Source organism: Eretmochelys imbricata, chromosome 2 (assembly GCF_965152235.1).
Source record: "Eretmochelys imbricata isolate rEreImb1 chromosome 2, rEreImb1.hap1, whole genome shotgun sequence".
In the NCBI taxonomy this organism is placed as follows: Eukaryota; Metazoa; Chordata; order Testudines; family Cheloniidae; genus Eretmochelys; species Eretmochelys imbricata.
The window spans coordinates 216606358-216625998 of record NC_135573.1 but is presented as its reverse complement, the minus strand read 5'-3'; the positions used below and the strand labels follow the sequence as shown (position 1 = coordinate 216625998).

The 19641-nt window shown below is 39.9% G+C and overlaps 1 protein-coding gene across 6 annotated transcripts in view; it reads left to right on the top strand.

The window, feature by feature from the left end:
- The window catches only part of TMEM106B (transmembrane protein 106B), a 30122-nt gene extending 13793 nt beyond the window's left edge, over positions 1-16329 (top strand). For 3 of the 6 annotated variants that reach the window (XM_077808038.1, XM_077808037.1, XM_077808036.1), the window contains exons 4-9: positions 1711-1870; positions 3751-3891; positions 3981-4030; positions 6111-6164; positions 7199-7418; positions 9063-13168. In XM_077808038.1, coding sequence (XP_077664164.1) covers positions 1711-1870; positions 3751-3891; positions 3981-4030; positions 6111-6164; positions 7199-7337 — 544 coding nt within the window. In that variant the 3' untranslated portion in view covers positions 7338-7418; positions 9063-13168. Of the gene's footprint in view, positions 1-1710; positions 1871-3750; positions 3892-3980; positions 4031-6110; positions 6165-7198; positions 7419-9062; positions 13169-14556 lie in introns of those variants that run through there. The other 3 variants (XM_077808033.1, XM_077808035.1, XM_077808034.1) reach the window with 3 other exon arrangements.
- The last annotated feature ends 3312 nt before the right edge of the window (positions 16330-19641 follow it).

Genomic DNA, 19641 nt, shown 5'->3' with positions numbered 1-19641 from the left:
CAACTGCCCCCCGGGACTCCTTGCCCCTTATCCAACCCCCTCGCTCCCCGCCCCCTTACTATGCTGCTCCGAGCAGCAGGACTGGCAGCTGCACCTCCTGGCTGGAGCCAGCCACACTGCCGTGCTGCCCAGCAGGAGCTCGCAGCCCCACCGCCCAGAGCGCTGGTGGCATGGTGAACTGAATGAGGCTGCGGGGGAGGGGCTGGGCGCTAGCCTCCCGGGCTGGGCGCTCAAGGGCCAGGCAGGACTGTCCTGCGGGCCGTAGTTTGCCCACCTCTGCTCTAGACAAAGGGCAAAGTAGCTTTTAACCTGAAGGCAAAAGGCCAAATTCGTTGCCGCCATAAGGAGACACTACTTCACTGTCACATCTAACTCAGCAGTGAATTTGGCCCACTGTTGTCAAATAAGTCAATTGCTGTTATATATTTCTTTAGATAGTTTCTTGGTCATCCAGTGTCAAGGATCAGTAAACTCATCATTCTGGTCTAGCCTTTTTTGTTGCTGCTTTCTCTATTAAATTTATTAGATCTGCCTATGTGTTAAACCAGTTGAACCTTAGTGATTTATGATGTATTTTATGATAGTGACCAAAATGTGTTGGATTTTTCTGTAATAGACTTTTATTTTCATGTATAGCAGACATTAGAAATCCTACAATACTTAATTTGGCAACAGTGTAATGTTAGCAATAATAATTATTAACAAGTACATGGAAATATTAGTGAATAGAGAGATATTTATAATTCCTTTAGGTTTGTCATCTCTCTGCTAAACCAGTCCCAAGTTCTGATTTCCAACACTAATGTGTTTTACTGAAGCTGTAGCTTTTTTTAAAAATGTACTCATTTATTTGCTAGTATACCCCTCATTTTATAATACTGAAAAATGGCGATACCATTTTTATAGGGATGTGAAAATTGTCACATTCTACAACTTTAATTGTGAGACTTGAAGATTATACTGTGAGGTTAAGAATCATCTAGATATGGTACAATGGTAGGTCAGTTCTGAAGAATTGTTTGTTTATTGTCCAAAACTTGGAACAAATTTGCAGTTTTATAAAGCCGTATTACAAGGCTTTATTTCATAGGGTTTGCTTTTTTTCCCAAGAAACCAAAAGTCACAGTTCTTAGTTAAACAGACATTTAAGCAAACTAGTAGCATTAATATTTAGCTTTAGTATAAAATATTTTTTCCTGTAAGATAAGGTGCCTTGAAAGGCATATGGGAGCCTCATTCTCATATACGACAATATTTCAGAATTTGATTTCCTTGCTCTCTCAGTTCTGAGGCTTTTATTTCAAATTAAGAGTATTTTTTGATTGAGGTCTTTTTCTTAAATTGGGCTCCAGAATAAGGTTAAAAATTTTAGACCAGAGCATCCATATCTGTTGAAGTTTGAGTCACTAATTACATCAATTACTTCCATAATTGAACTCTACTTGAAAGCAAAATTAACCTATACGCCAAGATTTTTCTTAAATATAATATGCAGTTTAATTGCTCTGAGTTTAAATGGAATTTAAGGAGTTAGAGTGAAAGATTGAGACAGACTGGATTAAATATCTTGATTTTACAGAGGAATGCTTATATACTTAAAAAGAAAATAAACTATAGGAAAGGAGCAGTTTGAATTTTATAACAAATCACTTTTGTTGGTAATATCACTAGATTAACAGGGTTTTTTTTCGTTTTTTTTTGTTTTTCCAGAAAACTTTATGTGACTGCGTCTGTAATTGTATGCTTACTCCTTTCTGGGCTGGCTGTATTCTTCTTATTTCCTCGTTCCATCGATGTCGAATACATTGGAGTGAAGTCCGTATATGTCAGTTATGAAACAAGTAGGCGCATAATATATCTAAATATTACGGTAAGACAATCTGAACATTGTGGTAAAGTGAACAGTAAACTTGTGTAAATAGTTTCCCCTTAAAACACAATGTATGGATCCAGTCAAAAATGCTTTATTATATAGAATTTTACTAGGCACATAATGTGTATCATTTATTTGTAAGCATTATGACAATGTTTACCCCAACGGGCATTTTATGTGGATTATAAAGATAGTGACAACTGTTCAGGTGGTCAGATTCTCTCTCCAGTTTGCATACTCATGGGCTGCTACCCTCAGTTTACTGTGAGACTTTCATCTGGTCTGGATCTTTGGGGAACAGTAGAGGTCTTACAGTGTGACTTAGAGGTAGAAGCTGAGATTTTTCCTGATCTGCTTTGGGAGGGTGTGCCAGGATTCTAGGTCTACTGTTAAGAAAGATATGCCTTCCTTAAGTCTATACCTGTACTTCACTAAAAATAGTATACAAGGTGATTGCAACTGTTGAGGTGGATACCTCTTAAAATGTGGCCACCTAAAATGTAAGTATCGTAAGTGTTTAGAACCAGCATGCTGAATTGGATAGAGTAGTGAACAGGGATGGCTCTAAATAATTTGGTGCAGAGGTGGCAGCATGCTGGAAGGAGGCTAAGAAAAGGGGCTACTCTGTGGATACAATAGCTAAATGCTCCCCATGTAGTGTATGCATTACAGATCCACGTTCTCCTGTGAACTGGGAAAGTAGATTCAGTTTTCCTTTCTCTCTCAAATCTTCATGGAGTTGGAATCTTTGCTGAAAACCCAGTTGTTCATTTTATATGAACAGAAGTGAATTTCCTGTTACGGCCTGCATAAATTAATGAGCTGACAGATATTGCAAGGGAGAAAATTGGGTATACTTCTACCACACTCACATTCTTGCCATTTAAGACCTTGTTTATCCTATAAGAAATGAGATTTAGTAAAAATATTAATTAACATTTGTGAAAACACCACTGTCTCTGCCTTCACCAGATGCTACCTAGTGTTTTAAAACATGTTTTAACATGTTGGTTCTCAGTACAAATTTTTTGGTGGACTCGGAGTGTGGCCACCAACTTTGGCTGGTGGCCGCGCTCATATTTTTTTCCCCTAAAGTACTTGATTAGCTTTAGGAAAAACAAATAAATATGCACATATACATGTCCAAATCCTTGTAATTTATTTAAAAATATCACTTTTCACAGCAGCCTTACTCAGCCCTGGCAAGTCTGGGGACAAATTAAACCTGGGTTGGGGTGATGGGATGGGTGAGTGGCTGGGGGAGGCAGGCAGGGGCTGGAGCCTGAAGCCCTGTGGCCGGCTCCCAAAGCCCCACGGCCAAGGGACAGAGCCCGGGGTCGGAGCCTGAAGCAATGCGGCTGGAGCAACAGGCCTGCTGCTGCCCCGTCACACCAGGGCTGAAGCCCAAAGTCTAGCCCCATCACCCCGGGAAAGTGGGGAACTCACCAATTGCCTGCTCCTCCTCCAGTGTTGTGCCCCAGGTGTCTCCAGAGCGGGGCAAGGCCCAACCCCTGCTGGCAGCCCCAGTAACCAACAACAGTGCAGTCCATCCAGGAGCAACAGGGAAGGGCCGCTATTTTGCCACTTCCTCTCGCGCCCACCCCTCCATCACAGCTGAGGAGGTTGTGGCTGCAAGAAAAGCCCCTGATGGCTGCATTTGAGAAACACTGTAACTGTTTAGATAATGTTTAGAAAAGTATGCAGAGTTAGATAAGGCAAAAGATAATTTATACAACTATTTCACTTTAATATGAGACACTTTAATGTCTTCTACTCAACAGTTTTCAAAACGGTTATTTTTCAAGAAGCTCATGATGGGCAATTCTAAAGTTCTCTTTTTATTTTATTTTATTGTATTTTATTTTATTTTTTGGCAGAACACCCTAAATATAACAAACAACAATTATTATTCTGTTGAAGTGGCAAATGTTACAGCCCAAGTTCAGTTTTCAAAAACGGTTATCGGAAAGGCCCGGCTAAACAATATCACCAACATTGGTCCACTGGATATGAAGCAGGTAAATGTGGATATGTTTTTGAAATGAGCCATATTTGATCTTGTGTTTTCTGATCATTTCATTGAATTATTGTTGGGGTCTTTTTCCAGATTGATTATATGGTGCCCACAGTCATACAGGATGAAATGAGCTACATGTTGTAAGTGTTTGACTTTTAAAATACGTGTGTGTGTGTGTGTGTATACAACATTGTACTAATGATGCTATATATGGTGCCCACTAAAAACTAACATTTACCACATTGCTGTACTTGTGCTATATTTGGATTAGGAATTACTAAATATACAGTAGTAAAGCAAATACTGCTTTTTTATGAATGGTAGACAGGAACATGGGCATTGCTGTAGTCAATCAGACCACTGGTTCATCTACTTTAGTTTCCTGTCTCTAGCATTAGCCAGCACCAGTGCTTCAGAGAAGGGTGCCAGAATTCTTGTAATGGACTAATTTACAATAATCTGCTCCAAGAAAAAGATTTTTTCCTAACTAACTGTCTGGCTGGGAGTTGATTTATGATGCAAACATGAGGGATTATATCCCTTATATTTATCCTCTTTGGACTATGGATGTCACTACGGATGTACAATGGTTTAATTCCTGTGGTTGCAATTGAGGAGACAATTTATAAGCATTTGTTCATTTATAACTTCAAAAAAGAAATGTATTTGGGTTGAAATTTCAGTTAAGTTTTACCAAACTACAAAATTCAACTCTGCCATTTTTGTTACCATAATATGAAGAATCTTTTGTCCATGAACGTCTTTCAGATGAGCTTTTTGTATTTAATTCATACACAGTCAAAGTTTCAATTTGATACAACTGTAGACACCAATTGCAGGGTCTAAGCCATAGTACTCAATGAGAACTAGTGTCTTGGTATGTTTGGAGAAAATTTTAAAAAAATATTGCTAATAAACATTAGAATAAATGTGAAATACAAACTTAGCTTGCAAATGCTTAAACACTTGTATTTTCTGAACTTTTTAAAAGAATACATACAAGTCTAATGATTCAAATACATAACTTAGCTCGGAATCTTACTGCCATAATTATTGTTCATGTTTCTTAATGTCCAAATTTAAAATGGGTGGGCACAAAGAGTTAATCAAAAAAGCCTGCCAACCTTGTTGACTCTTTCCCTTGCAACTTTGCACCAGGAGTCCGGCAGAAGTCTTAGGCTGGCTACACTACAGATCTTACAGTGGTACAGCAGCATCGCTGCTAGTGGAGATACTCTAAGCTGAAGGGAGAGAGCTCTCCCTTTGACTTAAGGCCTGGCTACACTGGAAACTTCAAAGCGCTGTGGTGGGAGCGCTCCCGCAGCAGCGCTTTGAAGTGCGAGTGTGGTCGCACGTGAGCGCTGGGAGAGAGGTCTCCCAGCGCTCCTGGTAGTCCACCTCCACGAGGGGATAAGCTCCGAGCACTGGGAGCCCGGATCCCAGCACTTGGAGCCCATCTACACTAGCTCTTTAAAGCACTCAGACTTGCTGCCCTCAGGGGGGTGATTTTTTTCACACCCCTGAGCCAGCAAGTTAGAGTGCTATAAAATGTAAGTGTAGACAAGCCCTTAGTTACTTTAGCCCCCACAAGCAGTGGTAGCTGTATCGGCAGGAGAAGCCCTCCCGCCGACATAGCTCTGTCCACACCAGAGCTTAGGTCGGTGTAACTTGTGTAGCTCAGGCAAGCAGTTTGTTCGCACCCCTAAGTGACATAACTTATACTGACTTAAGCTGTAGTGTGAACGTAGCCTTAGTGATGTGTTGAGGCTTTTCTGTTGTGCTTTCTTTGCCCATATCTTGAGATTTAAATTGAACTATTGGTTACAGAGCCCGGCTATCCCCTGCTTGAAATTTAAATTTAAATTGCAAGCCTATGACTAAACATTTGTTGTTAAAATACAGTCTTTCCCTTTCCTCACTTTAAAAAGCAGTTAACAGGAAAAAAAAAATCTACAATTATATAGAATGACTTTTTGCATGTAAACTTAAAAAGGGATTTGTGTGTAGAGAAGATGCGAATATGCTCTATTTCTAGCAACTTTTTACTAAAAATATTTTATAGTTAATTTACATTAATAGCAGCTCTTCATACTTAGTTCTTCTTTAAAGACCAAGGAGCACATAAATATCCTCTCTATTAGAATTTTAGTTATTTTAAAAGTATTTTAGCTTGTTAAATCTTACCACTTGATTAGTCTAATTCTGGTTTTGTTATTTCAGTGATTACTGTACCTTGCCATCTATTAAAGTGCATAACATAGTAGTCATGATGCAGTAAGTATGGATCACTTGTATTTGTGCATAAAAGTAATTAGTGAAGCCATTCAGTGTATTTGAAAAAAATTTCATCTACAATGTTCTTAAATATGGGGGGAAATATATTCTATGTAAAATGAATAAACATTCTAATTTATAATGTGTTAAAATTACTAAATGGGTCATCGTTCCTTTGTATGATTCAGCTTCTAAGAAATTGTTATTTGCTGTGTAAATGTGATCTTGCCTTAACATGGAGCCTGGAAGGGTGATGAAACTTGCACAGCCAATGCCAGTGCTCTGTCTGCTCTGTGACCGGAGACCTTTTGTCTCCAGGACCATTGGTCTGATAAGTCATATTTGCTAAATTAGTTTTTAAGAAAGCCTTTAAAATAAGTTATGCTCACTTGCAGGCAGGGTTATAGTATTTTTTTTTTTTAATTTTAAAAATTACAAAAGTCTCACTGGGTTTTATAGTTTAAACCTGAAACTGTCCCTTACCCATCTCTTCTCCACCTGTATACATTGTCTCTGTTTTCAAGCTTGCTGCCAGTTTCTTGTGTTGGTGTGAAGACCAGAGGTGTTGAGTATTTGGATGGTTTGGATGTAAATATTTACCTTTCCTTTGCACCCAGATAATAAAAAAATAGATCAAAGTTTGGGCTTTTACACTTTGTCTTAATAACATTGAATACAGTCCATCATGACTATTTTTAAAACACAAAACTCAACAGGATATGCTAGGAGTGTGTTTTATGGATCAGATCTTCAGCTAGGGTAAATTGATACCACTTCATTGGTTTCACCATCCTCTCCAAGTATAGTGTAGTCACATATAATAGTAGCTCTGGGCATGTAGTACAATATTAACTTTTAATTAAAATTTAGCTAGCCACTAATGTGAAATAAAAATTGCTTATATTTATATAAACTGTTTTAAAATTCTTTTGAAGAAAATGTATATCTGATTTAAAATACTGATCATCTCACAAATTCCTTTTCTGTAGCCTTTACAAACCGAACGTCTCTTCTCTTTTTTGTCTGTATTTAAGAGTGACAGTGACGACCTCTTACTTTGGCCACTCTGAACAAATATCCCAGGAGAGATACCAGTATGTAGACTGTGGTGGAAACACGACTTATCAAATGGGCCAGTCAGAATATCTAAACGTACTTCGACCTCCACAGTAAAAGTGGCGGAGTGGATGATGCAGGAAGAAAAAGATGGCTGTTGTTGCTGCCAGACTTCGTCTTAGTAGAAACGTTGATCAGGTTTGCTACTATTTAAAAGGGGTGTGTGTGTGTGTAAAGTTTAGCAACCCTGAAGGGTCTGTTCGCTTACAATACGATCTGCGGGAGGAGGAAAAGTGCAAAATGTATATAGCCACAATTGTTGAACAGTGTATTTCCCCTTCTGTTTACTTTTATGATATGTAGGTATTTCTGTCGGATTGTTTCATTACAAAAAATGCATCTTAAATTTTTAGACAGAGAGCTTGGATTATTGCCTACAGCACAATGTGGCTACAAGATTTTTAAAGTAAATGTGCATATATTTAGCTGTATAGATGAAACAATGTCACTAAGGAACATTTGTGAGAGAGGAATAAATATATAAGCTAAAAGTTTATTTACTGAGAACTGAAACTATAACACAGTAGTACAGATCAAGGCTTCTATTTAAGTCACCGGTTTCCTTTAGAGTGTCTGGATATGTCTTGCATATGTGGTAACTTGAGAATGCATTAGTAAACTTACGACAATACAGCTTTCTTTGGAGTTCTGTTTTAGATATGCTTCCATTACAGGTTAACTGCTTGATTTCCCTTCCCTCCCTCCCTCCCTCCCTCTCTCTCTCCCCCCCCCCCCCCCCCACACACACACACACACTCCTTAAGCACAAACAAAACTGTTATTGACTTGAATGAAAGTTTTTGTTTTCCTTGAATGTGGAATTTTGGATCTGGTGTTAAGTTGGCTACTGTTCATTTGTTTTTCTTTCTACCTCCTCTCTGCCCGCGTCCCAGGATGGGAAGTTATGGAAAATGTTCATTACATTCATATTTTTAAAAATGAATCATGCATATGACACAAATTCATGACTGCTTTGCAAAATTCATCACTTAGTTAAAGAATGTTGAAGTCTCTATTGGATAATGAAAAATATAAAATGCATAAAGTTACCCCCCCCCCCTTTTTTTTTGTAGTAGTAGTTTGGAGTACAAGTGTATCACTTTCAAGTTTACACGGAATCACTTAAACAGTATACATAGGAAATCTAGATATGGCTTTTGGGCAGCTAAGTGTAAACTGAAAATATAACTAATCATAATTGCTTTGAAATATAAAGAATGTGTACCTAAACTACTTGTCAGTGTTAACATCTCTCTCGACTGAATAAGCAGTAGTTGCCCAAATCCTCTTGAGCTGTCACACTTCACATTATGAGATTGGAGAGTGACTTTTTTATTTATTTATTTATTTTAAAGTGCAAGTACCTATGCAAACACTAAACTACAAGAACTCAGATGTGGCTACTTTCTGATAACAAACCAAAATAGTCCTGAGTAATTGTTTTCAGTGTCACTGAATGCCAGGTATAATTGGCCGCAGAACTGTGTGCTTGTGCATTTCACCTTATGAGGAGCATAATTTAATTTATGTTTAATCTTAACATTTCTTTGATTTTTGGAGACTACTTTTAATGTCTTTAAAACACTTTTTTGTTCTTTTACTTCAATCCAAATAATGTCTTCAGTTTAGTTAAAAGAATCCTGATTTAGTTAGTTCTAAATTGGATAATTACAGGTTAATGTATACTGTGCTATTGAGTGGTTAGATGGTTAAATTAAAATGAACAGTATTTTAAAATAACAGGTACTGCCGCTTTAATGCTTCCATATCTTTCTAACATAGGATATTAGAAATACGAATCCAGTTCATTGGCAGTAGTGTTATATTCTAAAGGTAACTTTTCAGTTAAGAAATAGTCTGAAAGTTTAAAAATGTAATTTTGTTTTTTGTTCTTCACATTTTTTGTTATATGGAGCTAAACTTCACAATTTAATTAAAAAAAAAAAGAAAAAGAAAAAGTTACTCTGCTATAATTGACGGTCCTGGTAAGGGTTCTGCATGGGTGCGAAGGTGTGCCTGCCTATATCTCTTTGCATTATTGGACTCTAAATCATCACAATTCTGTAAAATAGTGCTGGTCAGTTCACACTGAACCAGAAGACACAATGCTGGCATTTCAACACCAAGTTACTTTTTGCCGCCTTAAAAATATTTTTGGTTGTGGGTTGTAAACTCGAAAAATGGTGTAAAATCTGAATCAAAAAAGTTTTACTGAACTTAATATAACCTAGTGCTCTTATATAAATAAACATTTAGTTGCAAATGCCCAGTCTTTGACCATGGCTGGCAGTAACAAAGCATGCCTGGGGTGGCGGTTGGTGATTGGTGATACTAAGATGGCTGTGTGCGGAGCTTGTACCAGTATTTGTGTGGAGCAGCTAACTGCTGACAGTTAAAAAGGGCTGATTTCTCAGCCAGTGACTGGGATATAGAGAGGCTCTGGCCAGGCCCCTGTGCCAGCAGCAGAGAGTAGTGTGTGGTAAGAGTTACCACCTCTAGAGCACTTTGCCACTGCAGGATCTCCCTAAATCATGGTGTATTTCTTTCTGGATCTGGCCATGCCAGATTTAAGGCTACAACCTGCCAATGATACAGTGCAAAACATTCCATGAGCAAAACTGTGGGTTCAGAAATAGACTGAAACTCTTATGCAATTTTACTTCTACATAAGCTTCTTGGTATTGGCTATTTTGAGAAAATGATCCATTAATAAAATATATCTTTCTGTGAACAGTGCTGTCAGTGGTAATACATCTGTGTAAAAGCTAGTTGCTTTCCTTAGGCTAGTCCAGCTAAGAAACTTTTGGTTCAAGAGGACAAAAATGTAGCGTTCTTAATATTTAACTGCTGAGGACTTGATTCTGAAAAGGGATCTACCTGAGTGTATGATAGGGGCTAATGAGCGAGTTCTTATGCAGAATCAGGGCCTGAAATAGTACAAGAAACGTAGGTTGGAAAGCATTCTCTTTTCATAGAAGCCCCAAAAGCTACTAATTAGGTCCATAGTGAAGCATATCCTTGTATAATTTGGTTTGTAAAATGCTGATTTATTTGGCCACAAAGTTTCTGAGGAGATGATATGCAATTTAAATTAAGGTGCTTATTTTGTATCCATTGGAATGTGTTAGCTTGGAAATGACTCTGGAACTGCGATGTGGGGTGAAGGGAGAGGCTAATATAAATGTCTGCTAGAACAGCTGATACCAGATGTATTTGGTTAAAAATGACCCATACACTTACTCTTAACTGGATTGATCTCTTCTCCTTAAGGCTCATTTATGTTGTTACATGTATTTAACTTTTTAAAGAGAAATTCAGATTATACTGAAAATCCACTCTTTTAATCCCAACTGTTTGGTTGCACTTGAGGAAACCTAGAAATTTAGTCCTAATTCTCTTGAGCTGAGGAAGATGAATATCCTAACTGCAACTTGGACTCCCCACTCTCCCAAAATGTTTGTGTAATTTTCTTGTAACTTGGTGCTATAATGTAAGACATTTTCTTTTTAAATTTGCACTGTTGTAATGCAAACAATATCTCTGGTACAGTTTGTCACTTGCATTTTCATAGTTTTTATTCTGTAGCAGATCTGTTGCACTCTAAAATAGAAACTCTATTGAAATATGACTGGGATGATGTAAGCTTCCTGGGGCAGTGATCACCTCTTTATTCTGTGATTGTACAGCACCTAGCACAGGGCAGTCCTGGTCAAATACCAGGATCCCGGGCACTATGGTAATACAAATAATAAATTATGTGCAGTTATGACATTAAACAGAAAATGTGCTTTTAAAACATAACTGTCAAATATATTCATTGTTAGAAAACTAAAAGCTTAATTTATGCTGTGGTAAACTGCATGGCATGTTAGGTCAATAAGCTACTAGACACTTTGATCTGTTTCTAACTAGAAAAATTGAACCTGTTTAATTTAAAATGTTTAAAAAAAGGAAAGAAAAAAAAAGTATTCTACAAACACTGGAGATCTGCTGCTTGAATACACAGTAGAGGAATTCCAAAGGCAACTTTTGTTCTGAAAGACAGAGCCCATGATACATTGTTACTCATGAATTGTGGAAAAAAAATGCCTTCCAGATGTTCCACCACATTTGTAACTTGTTTCTTCATCTGGAGACTCTTTGGTAGAAGATTGCATAATTTTTAAAAATTGTAATGTGGAGGTCAGTGTGCTTTAATAATTTGCTATGCAGTATAGTTTGACAGTTTTAAGGCACTTCTGATGTGTGTATTACCTTAATATTAACATTGCTGTTATATTTAGCAACTTTATTTTAACACACACACTGATCAACTTTGATACAAACTGTCCTTGAAATTCTCCAAGTGAGTAATCTGCTAAATAGTAGTATAATTCAAAACATTGTTTTTGTTTTTTACTGTACAGTGACTAGAGCAGACTACTTACCAGCGAGGCTTTACATTTTCATCATGGACTTAGTGCTACCAGCTGATTACTGAAATATGTCCTTGGAAAGGGTGAAATGATTGAGATGTTTGGAGGTGGTGTGTTGAATGTTACAGGCAAAATGTTTTTAGTTGCCGTTGTTAAAAGCTGAAAAATATAACATGAAGTTCTCTTAAATGTGTGTAACAAGTCTATAACCAGAAAACATTTTGTAAGTTTTGTCTGCCAATAACCTGGCACCTGACTCCACAACCCATTTATTATGTGTATATTCCTGTTAACTTCAGTGGGACTAGTTAATGTGCAAGAGTTAATTACATGAGTAAGGTTTTCAGGATCAGGCTCTTGGTTGACACTTGTCATAATTTAAGTAAAAAATAATCCAAAATACTACATGTCTGGCAACACTTTAAGATATATTCCTTTTCTAGAAGGGGAAACCTACCTTCTTTAAACTGTATTAATCAGAAATGTGTTGGGATAATAAGTAACTAATAGACTTTTTATTCAGCATGTTAAAAACATGAATTTAGTGTGTTAAGAGGTCTAAAGGTAATAGTATTCATTATTTAGAATGATTTTTAGGTCAGTCTTGAACTGTCTTGCTCACTGGAATGGTAACTAGATACATTACAAAAACATCATACACTGTTTCATTTGGGAAACCCTTAAACCCTAATTTAGTTAATTGGTTATACTGACAGGGTAAGAAATAGTAGTTTTTTTTCTGCTGGCCGTGGAATTCTATTCTTGTATGGGCCTGCTTGGGACATGGATGTACTTAAGATTATCAAGAACCCATCATTATCTGTCAGAAACAGTTCTTAATTGGTAAGAAATGTGGAGAGCAGAGAACAAGCCCCAGTGTGTGGGATCTGTGAATACCAGAAAGTATTCCCTAGCCTGGATTAAAATGCTGAGTCACTGCTTTAGGTATTGGTAGTGCACCGGTAACTATACTGCCATTTGTCATGGTTGATGATGGGGAACAAGTCTACAGTTTTGGTGTAGTTGTCTGTTGGACATTAAAGATTTTAAATTATCTGTTAATTAAGCCACTTAATTACTGAGTCCTTTAATTTTGTTTTAATAAGTAATTTTCCACCAATTTAACCACTATTAGTGTTCATTGTACAGAAAATGCATATTGCTAAATATATGTATAGAGATGCTAATAGGTGATAACTATTTTTGTAATATAGAAGCTGTAACTGTTGCTTTTGTAATTGTGTGGCAAATATAATCTGTTTGCATTCAGTTGATCAAGCATGGTAAATCTTTCATATGTCAGTGTATTTGGACATGCATCAGTTGTCTTAAAATGTTAGTAAACTGAGGGGAATATTAAGTTATATCACTATTTGTGTTTAAAGTTCTGTAAGGGACTTCATAATGGGAATTTTAAAAGGAATTGTGCACTCGTGGAAAGAATGCTATTAAAAGTTAATTTTTGAAAGTAAACTTGGATCCTGTAGCTTTTTAATAACTAACTTCAATCCAGTGTTTTCTAATAAAATTGATTTTCTCATGTCTTGAGTTTTCATACATTAATGGATGAAGTTTCATAGTGTTGTATGTACATCTGAGGTTCTCTAGCAGCAAGCCTGTATGAGCCTGAGAATCTACTTTTTTACCTGTTAGTTTATTTTAAAAGAAACATAATTGCTAAATTGGATTACTTTAAAGCTAAACAATACACATTGTCCATTATGCTTTAGTTTACCAAGTTGATAAAGGAAAATTCCAGAACACCAGTGTATGAACAATAACTTAAAGGAAATGAAAAATAAAACTTATTCAAAATAAGTCTTGTACATGGTTTATTAAAATATACTGAAAACCCTTTCTCATTCTTAACACTTTCCACTCCCTTCCCCCCTCCCCCAACATATAAACAGATTAATTTGTCACTAATGCCATTAGTCTGGTTTCTAAATGCACTTCCACTAACGTCAGTCCAAGAGTTATTGTCTTAATGGGCCAGAAAGTGGATGCTAGAATAACTTGTGGTGTGAGACTTTTGAGTTTACAGTTTTAAATTTATAAGGATAGGAGGCAAAGGTGGGCGTAGTTAGGAGTCAGCTGGGATACCTTGGGGGCTGAGGGGAAGAGAGAAGTTTGTTTTGATCTCTGCCCAATGTGGAATTACTGATTACCGCCCCCCCCCCCCAAAAAAAAAAAAAAGCAGATGTTCTCTGTGATTCTGGAAGATAGGGCCAGGACACCAAGATTTTGGGGGTGAGGGGGGTCAGCTGTTAGGCAGTAAGTAACAAACCCTAGATGTAGGTGATATCTCATTAATGGGGGAAGAATGGTGTAGTTTGTGTCTGACTTGCAACTATAGTTTGGATCCAATGTTACAAAAGTCTAATAGCATTGTTCTCTTTTATGAATAAGATTAAGAATAGTTACATAGGCAGAATAAATAATTGTTGATGGAACATGTAAATGATTTGTAGCCTGTGAACAGAACGTGGCTAATGTTAGCCCTGTAACTTAGTGGGTAAATGCAAATGAATTCATTTTGGTATGGTAAATTGAGGGGGATAACAAAAGAAAAAATGAGGGTGGAATTTTCAGAGGCAACTAATGCAGTTAGGTGCCTGACTCCCATGGACTTTAATGGGAACTAGATGCCTAACTGCTCTCGAGCCTTTGTAAATCCTCCCCTCCCCCTGCCCCCCAGTTGTGAATCTGATATTTCATGCAAAAGAGAGGATGTTTTGAGTATATCCCTGCTATTTTCCTAGATTTCTGTAGCTGTCTTGCTTTATTCTTTGAGTGATTGACCATATACATTCCATTCTTGTTTTGTATGTGCACCTCACCGTTGGAAATTTTTCCCTCAGAGGTACTTGTTGGGGCAACTCGAGCACCTTCTGCTGCTGTGTGCCACTGCATGCCGGTATAAAAGGCCCCACCACCCCGAAGGTCCCTCTGCTCCTTCTCATTGCCTGTGATTGTTGTTGGAATCGCTTGACTTGCTTTAGCCAGCGCTCTGAGTATTCATTGTAAATTTACAATTGTAGATAGCTTTCTAGATTTATATTAGTACTTAGTGGAAGTTTTCATTTTTGCCTTCAGTTGGATTTTTTTTTCATTACTCTGCATTGATGGATGCCTTGCTCATCGAGCTTCAAGCCCTGCATCTCTTGTACTAGGCTGATGCCTTAGCTCCTTGAAGTCTCTTGGTGAAGCTCCTATTCTGGATCATTGCCAGAGCTGCAAAGACTTTCAGCCTTGGACAAAGTCAGAGAAGCCAGGATAAAGATTTTGCTCATTGAAGCAGTTTTAAGGCCTCTGTCAGAGCCTGGTCAGACAGACTGTTGAAGGACTATAGGACATGGTCAGACTCTGCACCAAATACCTTGGCATTGGCAACATAGGAGGCGCTCTCCTAACCAGAGTCTCAACAGTGCTCACCTTCCCCAGTGCCTAAGCGGCATAAGACTTCTACGTAGACTGCTGACAAGGGAAGCTTGCTACCACTGAAGTCATCTAGGCATGGGGATAAAAGTAGAGTGCAGCCAAAACCTAAGCCTTCCTCTTCTTTGGCATTGCAGAAGTCAGCACCATTGACTGACACCAAAACATGTGCTGTTGAGTCTGGTGCCTGAGGGAGCGCCTTCTACGGTCTCCTGAGGGAGCGCCTTCTGTGTGTAGCACCACACAGTCCTGAGACCATCTTGATACTGACATGCAAGAGGCATTTGGGGCCTTGAAAGATTTGCTGAGCCTTTTGGTGTCAGTTGCTCCAGAAGTGTGTAGTAGTAGGATTTTTGCTTGCATTTTGTATGATTTAGAATGAAGGATAAAGAGTATTGAGATGATGTAGCATGTATTAAATGTATTGGAGTATGATTTGATCATATCCTCCCAGCCACCCTTTTTGAAGAGCAGAAAGGAATGGCCTAATGGGCCATTTGGTAAAGATGCATCAGCCAGAATCTGTGTCTGGGCTGATTTCAAGGCAGTAACAGACGTTTTAAGGTCACTATTTTGTTGTAGGTTTAGCATTTTAAAATAAGTAAAAGAATGCCATGATTGTTTTCTTGTGCATTGCAATTTGATGTTCCTATTCAAAATGTTCTGTGTAAATTCTGTTTTGTGAGTGAATGAGGAATGTATGTGTGAAGAGATACGTGTGAAGGCCATCACTGAGCCAGATGTAGGAGGGAGGAACCAGAAACAGATGCAAGGGTGCCAAGAGGCTGCAACACGCCCCTAATGAAATGTCAGAGGAGGGCAAATTGACGGCTCTTAAGATGAGACAGGCCCTATCAATGGGGACAAGATTGCTGTGATAAAGGACAATTCAAGAAGACAAGCACTCGGCAAACAACAATACAGCATGACAGTGCAAAACTCATTGGTCCCAATGAAGGAAAATCATTATGTAAACAGGGTGCCTTGCCATGAAACTTTGGGTTCGTCCTGCCATGACTTTCCTGGTGCATTGTGTCGTGACTGACTGAACCCGGCTCCTCCCTACCGGTGGTCAACCTAGCTGGCCACTTGGTTTTCCAGACTTTGGACTGGTAACTATAACATTGACTGGTGGCACGGTGTGTGTGTGTGTGGTGTGATTGAATGTATATGCTAATTGTTGTTTCTTCAATAAATGCGGCGTATTGCCTTTTTCTGCAGAAAAAGATCCCATGTGCTTCTTATAAGCATAACAAATGCAGAAGACTGTGCTCTCCGTACCAGCAGCACACAGGCGCCAGCAGCATCAGTGCAGTGCTCAGTACTGTGTCAACCATTGCCTCAAACTGCATGTCTGTACTATTGAAGGGGAAGTCCTGCAATGATGGCTGCTCTGCGTCATTCAACTTGGCACTGGTCTTCTGGAGCAGCTCCTCCGTGGTCAGCAGAGGGAGTGTGTCGTCCTCTGAATCGGACATTGGCTCCTATGTGTCCCAGCTTTGGAGCCACTTTTGCTACTCCGTACTAAGACACTACTACACTGTTAGGAGACCTCTGGGAGTATCATCAAGAGGGTGGCCAGGCTGGTCCCTGAGGCCCTCCACCAGTTCAATGGCCTTTTTGGAATCCATGGGGTTTCCCCATTGTTTCTAGGTCATACATGATGTGTGTCTTTTTTTGGGGGGAGGGGGGTCCTTGGAGAGGCATGGGGCACCCACTCACTAGGCACTGCCTGTTCCTGAGCCCAGTACCGGGACCAGTAGTGAGCAGCAAGAGGTAGTGCAGGAGCACCCTGCTGGACAACTAGTGGAGAAAGAGCAGCCTCAGCCTGTGCTTCTCTCATCAGGAAAGGAGGAAGACTCCTCCGGGGTCATTTTGCCTCCCCCAATAACTGTGAGGCTCACCAAGAGCTGTTAGAGTGTGGCTTTAAGCCTAGGGATCAAGGTGGAGGTGGCTAAAGAATCATTACACCACCTTGTTGACGTTTTGGCCACAGTAGGGCCTTTAAGAGTGGCCTTACCTATGAATGAGGCATTTATGAATCCTATTAAGGCTCTCTGGCATACCCAATCATGTCTTCCCCTTACCTCAAAAAGGGCCAAACATAAATACTATGTGCCTTCCCAGGGGTTGATTACCTGTATTGTCTCTCACACAACCTTCCCTGTTTCCATTCCTGGGCTCTGTGGTGGTGTCAGTGGACAATGAAATGGAACAAGGAGCAACCCCAAAATCAAAAGATGCAAAAAACCCTAGATCTGTTTGGTAGAAAGGTTTATTATACTGGGGGGTTGCAACTTAGGATTGCCAACCAGCAAGTGCTTTTTGGGCTGGTGTGATTTGAATGTGTTGGACTCAATTTTAAAGCTTAGAGATATGCTTCCAAAGGATGCTAGGCATGAGTTCTTGTTAGTTGGTGAGGGGAAATCTGTAGCGAGATCTTTCCTGTAAGCTGTGCTGGATGCAGCAGACTTGGCAGCTAGGTCCATGGCTTTTTCAGTGGTCATGCACAGGAGCTCTTGGCTGTAGTCTTCAGAGCTTCCACAAGAAGTCTGACAGACTTTACAGAAGCTGCCTTTTGATGGGTCTGCTCTGTTTTCAGAGCAAACTGTAAGCACCACAGCTTGAAGAACTGTAGGACAACTCTAAAGTCTTTGGGGTTGTCTGCTCCAGTCCTGTCCAGAAAGCACTTTCACCCACAGCAGACCTCTTCTGCCCTTGCTCCTTGGGAGGAACTGCAGAAAAAGCAGAGTAGTTGCTGGCATAGACCTATTCCTCATTTTGCCTTTGCATCAATGCCTGCACCATCTAGACACCCAGGGGATGCTCAACAGGCATGTTGATGGACACTTGAGGATGCCATGCCAGATTCCATTTTTCCCAGATTTGCAAACTGCCTTTCCTACTTTCTCAGTGATTTGGTCCCGAATTACATCAGATCACTGGGTTTTAAGCACTGTGGAAGTGAGATACCATCCAATTTATTTCTATTCCTGCCTCCCATTCTCCCTTCCCATCTCTGTCAGAGACCACTCTCACAAGGAGCTTCTAATCCAGGACGGTGTCTCTCTATAGAAGAGATTCCAGAGTGTGTCACAGGGAAGGAGTTCTATTTCTGTTGTTTCTTAATACTGAAACTAAAGAGGTCTCAGACCAATTTTAGACCTGTGCCAGCTCAACAAATATCTGAAAAAGATGGTTTCCATGCTCACCCTGGCTTCCATTATTCCCTCCCTGGAGACTGGTACACCACCCTCGATTTTAAGAGATGCCTACTTTCACGTGGGAATTTATCAGGTTCATAGTGAAGAACTCTCATTACCAGTTCACTGTGCTGCCTTTTGGCCTGTCAGCAGCAACTTGGGTTTTCACAAAATGTATGTCTATGGTAGCAACATTCCTGAGGAGACTAGGAGTACAGGTCTATCCTTATCTGGTCAAACAGCTAGTCAAGGGCTAGTCCAGGGCTCAGGTTCAACTCATCCAGACAACCTTCAAAGCTCTAGGTCTACTGGTCATCTTTTCTAAGTCTACCCTTTGTGCAGTGCAGAGGATAGAGTTTATTGGAGCGGTGCTGGACTCTTGTGTATGGAAGAAAAGCTCTGGTGTCAGTAAGAGTCCAAACTTGTGACTGCATCGCCGGACTCTTAAGTTGTCTGGCCTCCGTTTATTTACCAATTTGCTACCATCTGGACACTGTGCCCTTGCAAGTACTAACATTACTAAATTGGTGGGAAAACCCACGCAATATTTGGGCGGGCATTCCATTTGTCCACCCTTAGCCTTTGCTGAACTGATGACGGATGTGTTTGTCCTGGGATGGGGCGCTCATCTGGGCCCCCTCTGAACTAAAGGTTATGCACATGTCCATTCCATGACTTACCCTCCTACCCCTTGGTATTGGAGTTGTCTGCCAAGAAGGAACTGAGGTTGCTCGGGGGGCATCTGGATCCTTTATACTGGTGCGCAGTGGTGCATGGCAGCAAAGGGCACTCAAGCTGCCCTTATAGTTACCACTGAGAGAAATTTCGGGGTGTGCACACACCAAGGGTGGAATGGACAGGTGCACTGCATCTCGAAGAAGAACAGCTACAAAAGGTTAGTACAGTAACTCTTCACTTAATGTTAGTCCCGATTAACATTGTTATGTTGCTGATCAATTAGGGAACATGCTCGTTTAAAGTTGCGCACTGCTCCCTTATAACGTTGTTTGGCAACCATCTGCTTTGTCCACTGTTTGCAGAAAGAGCAGCCCATTGCAACTAGCTGGTGGGGGCTTTGAACCAGGGTGGACCAGCAGCCCCCCATCAGCTCCCCTAAGTTCCCTGTGTGGCAGCCGCCCAGCAGGCTATCAATTGCCAGGCAGTTCAGTTGTCCCTCCCCCACTGCCGTGTGCTGCTCCTGCCCTCTTTGCCTTGCAGCTGCTCCCGGGAGCCTCCTGCTTGCTGTGTGGGCGGGAGAGAGATGAGGGGTGCTAATGTCAGGGTGTCCCCCTCCCCCGTTCCTGC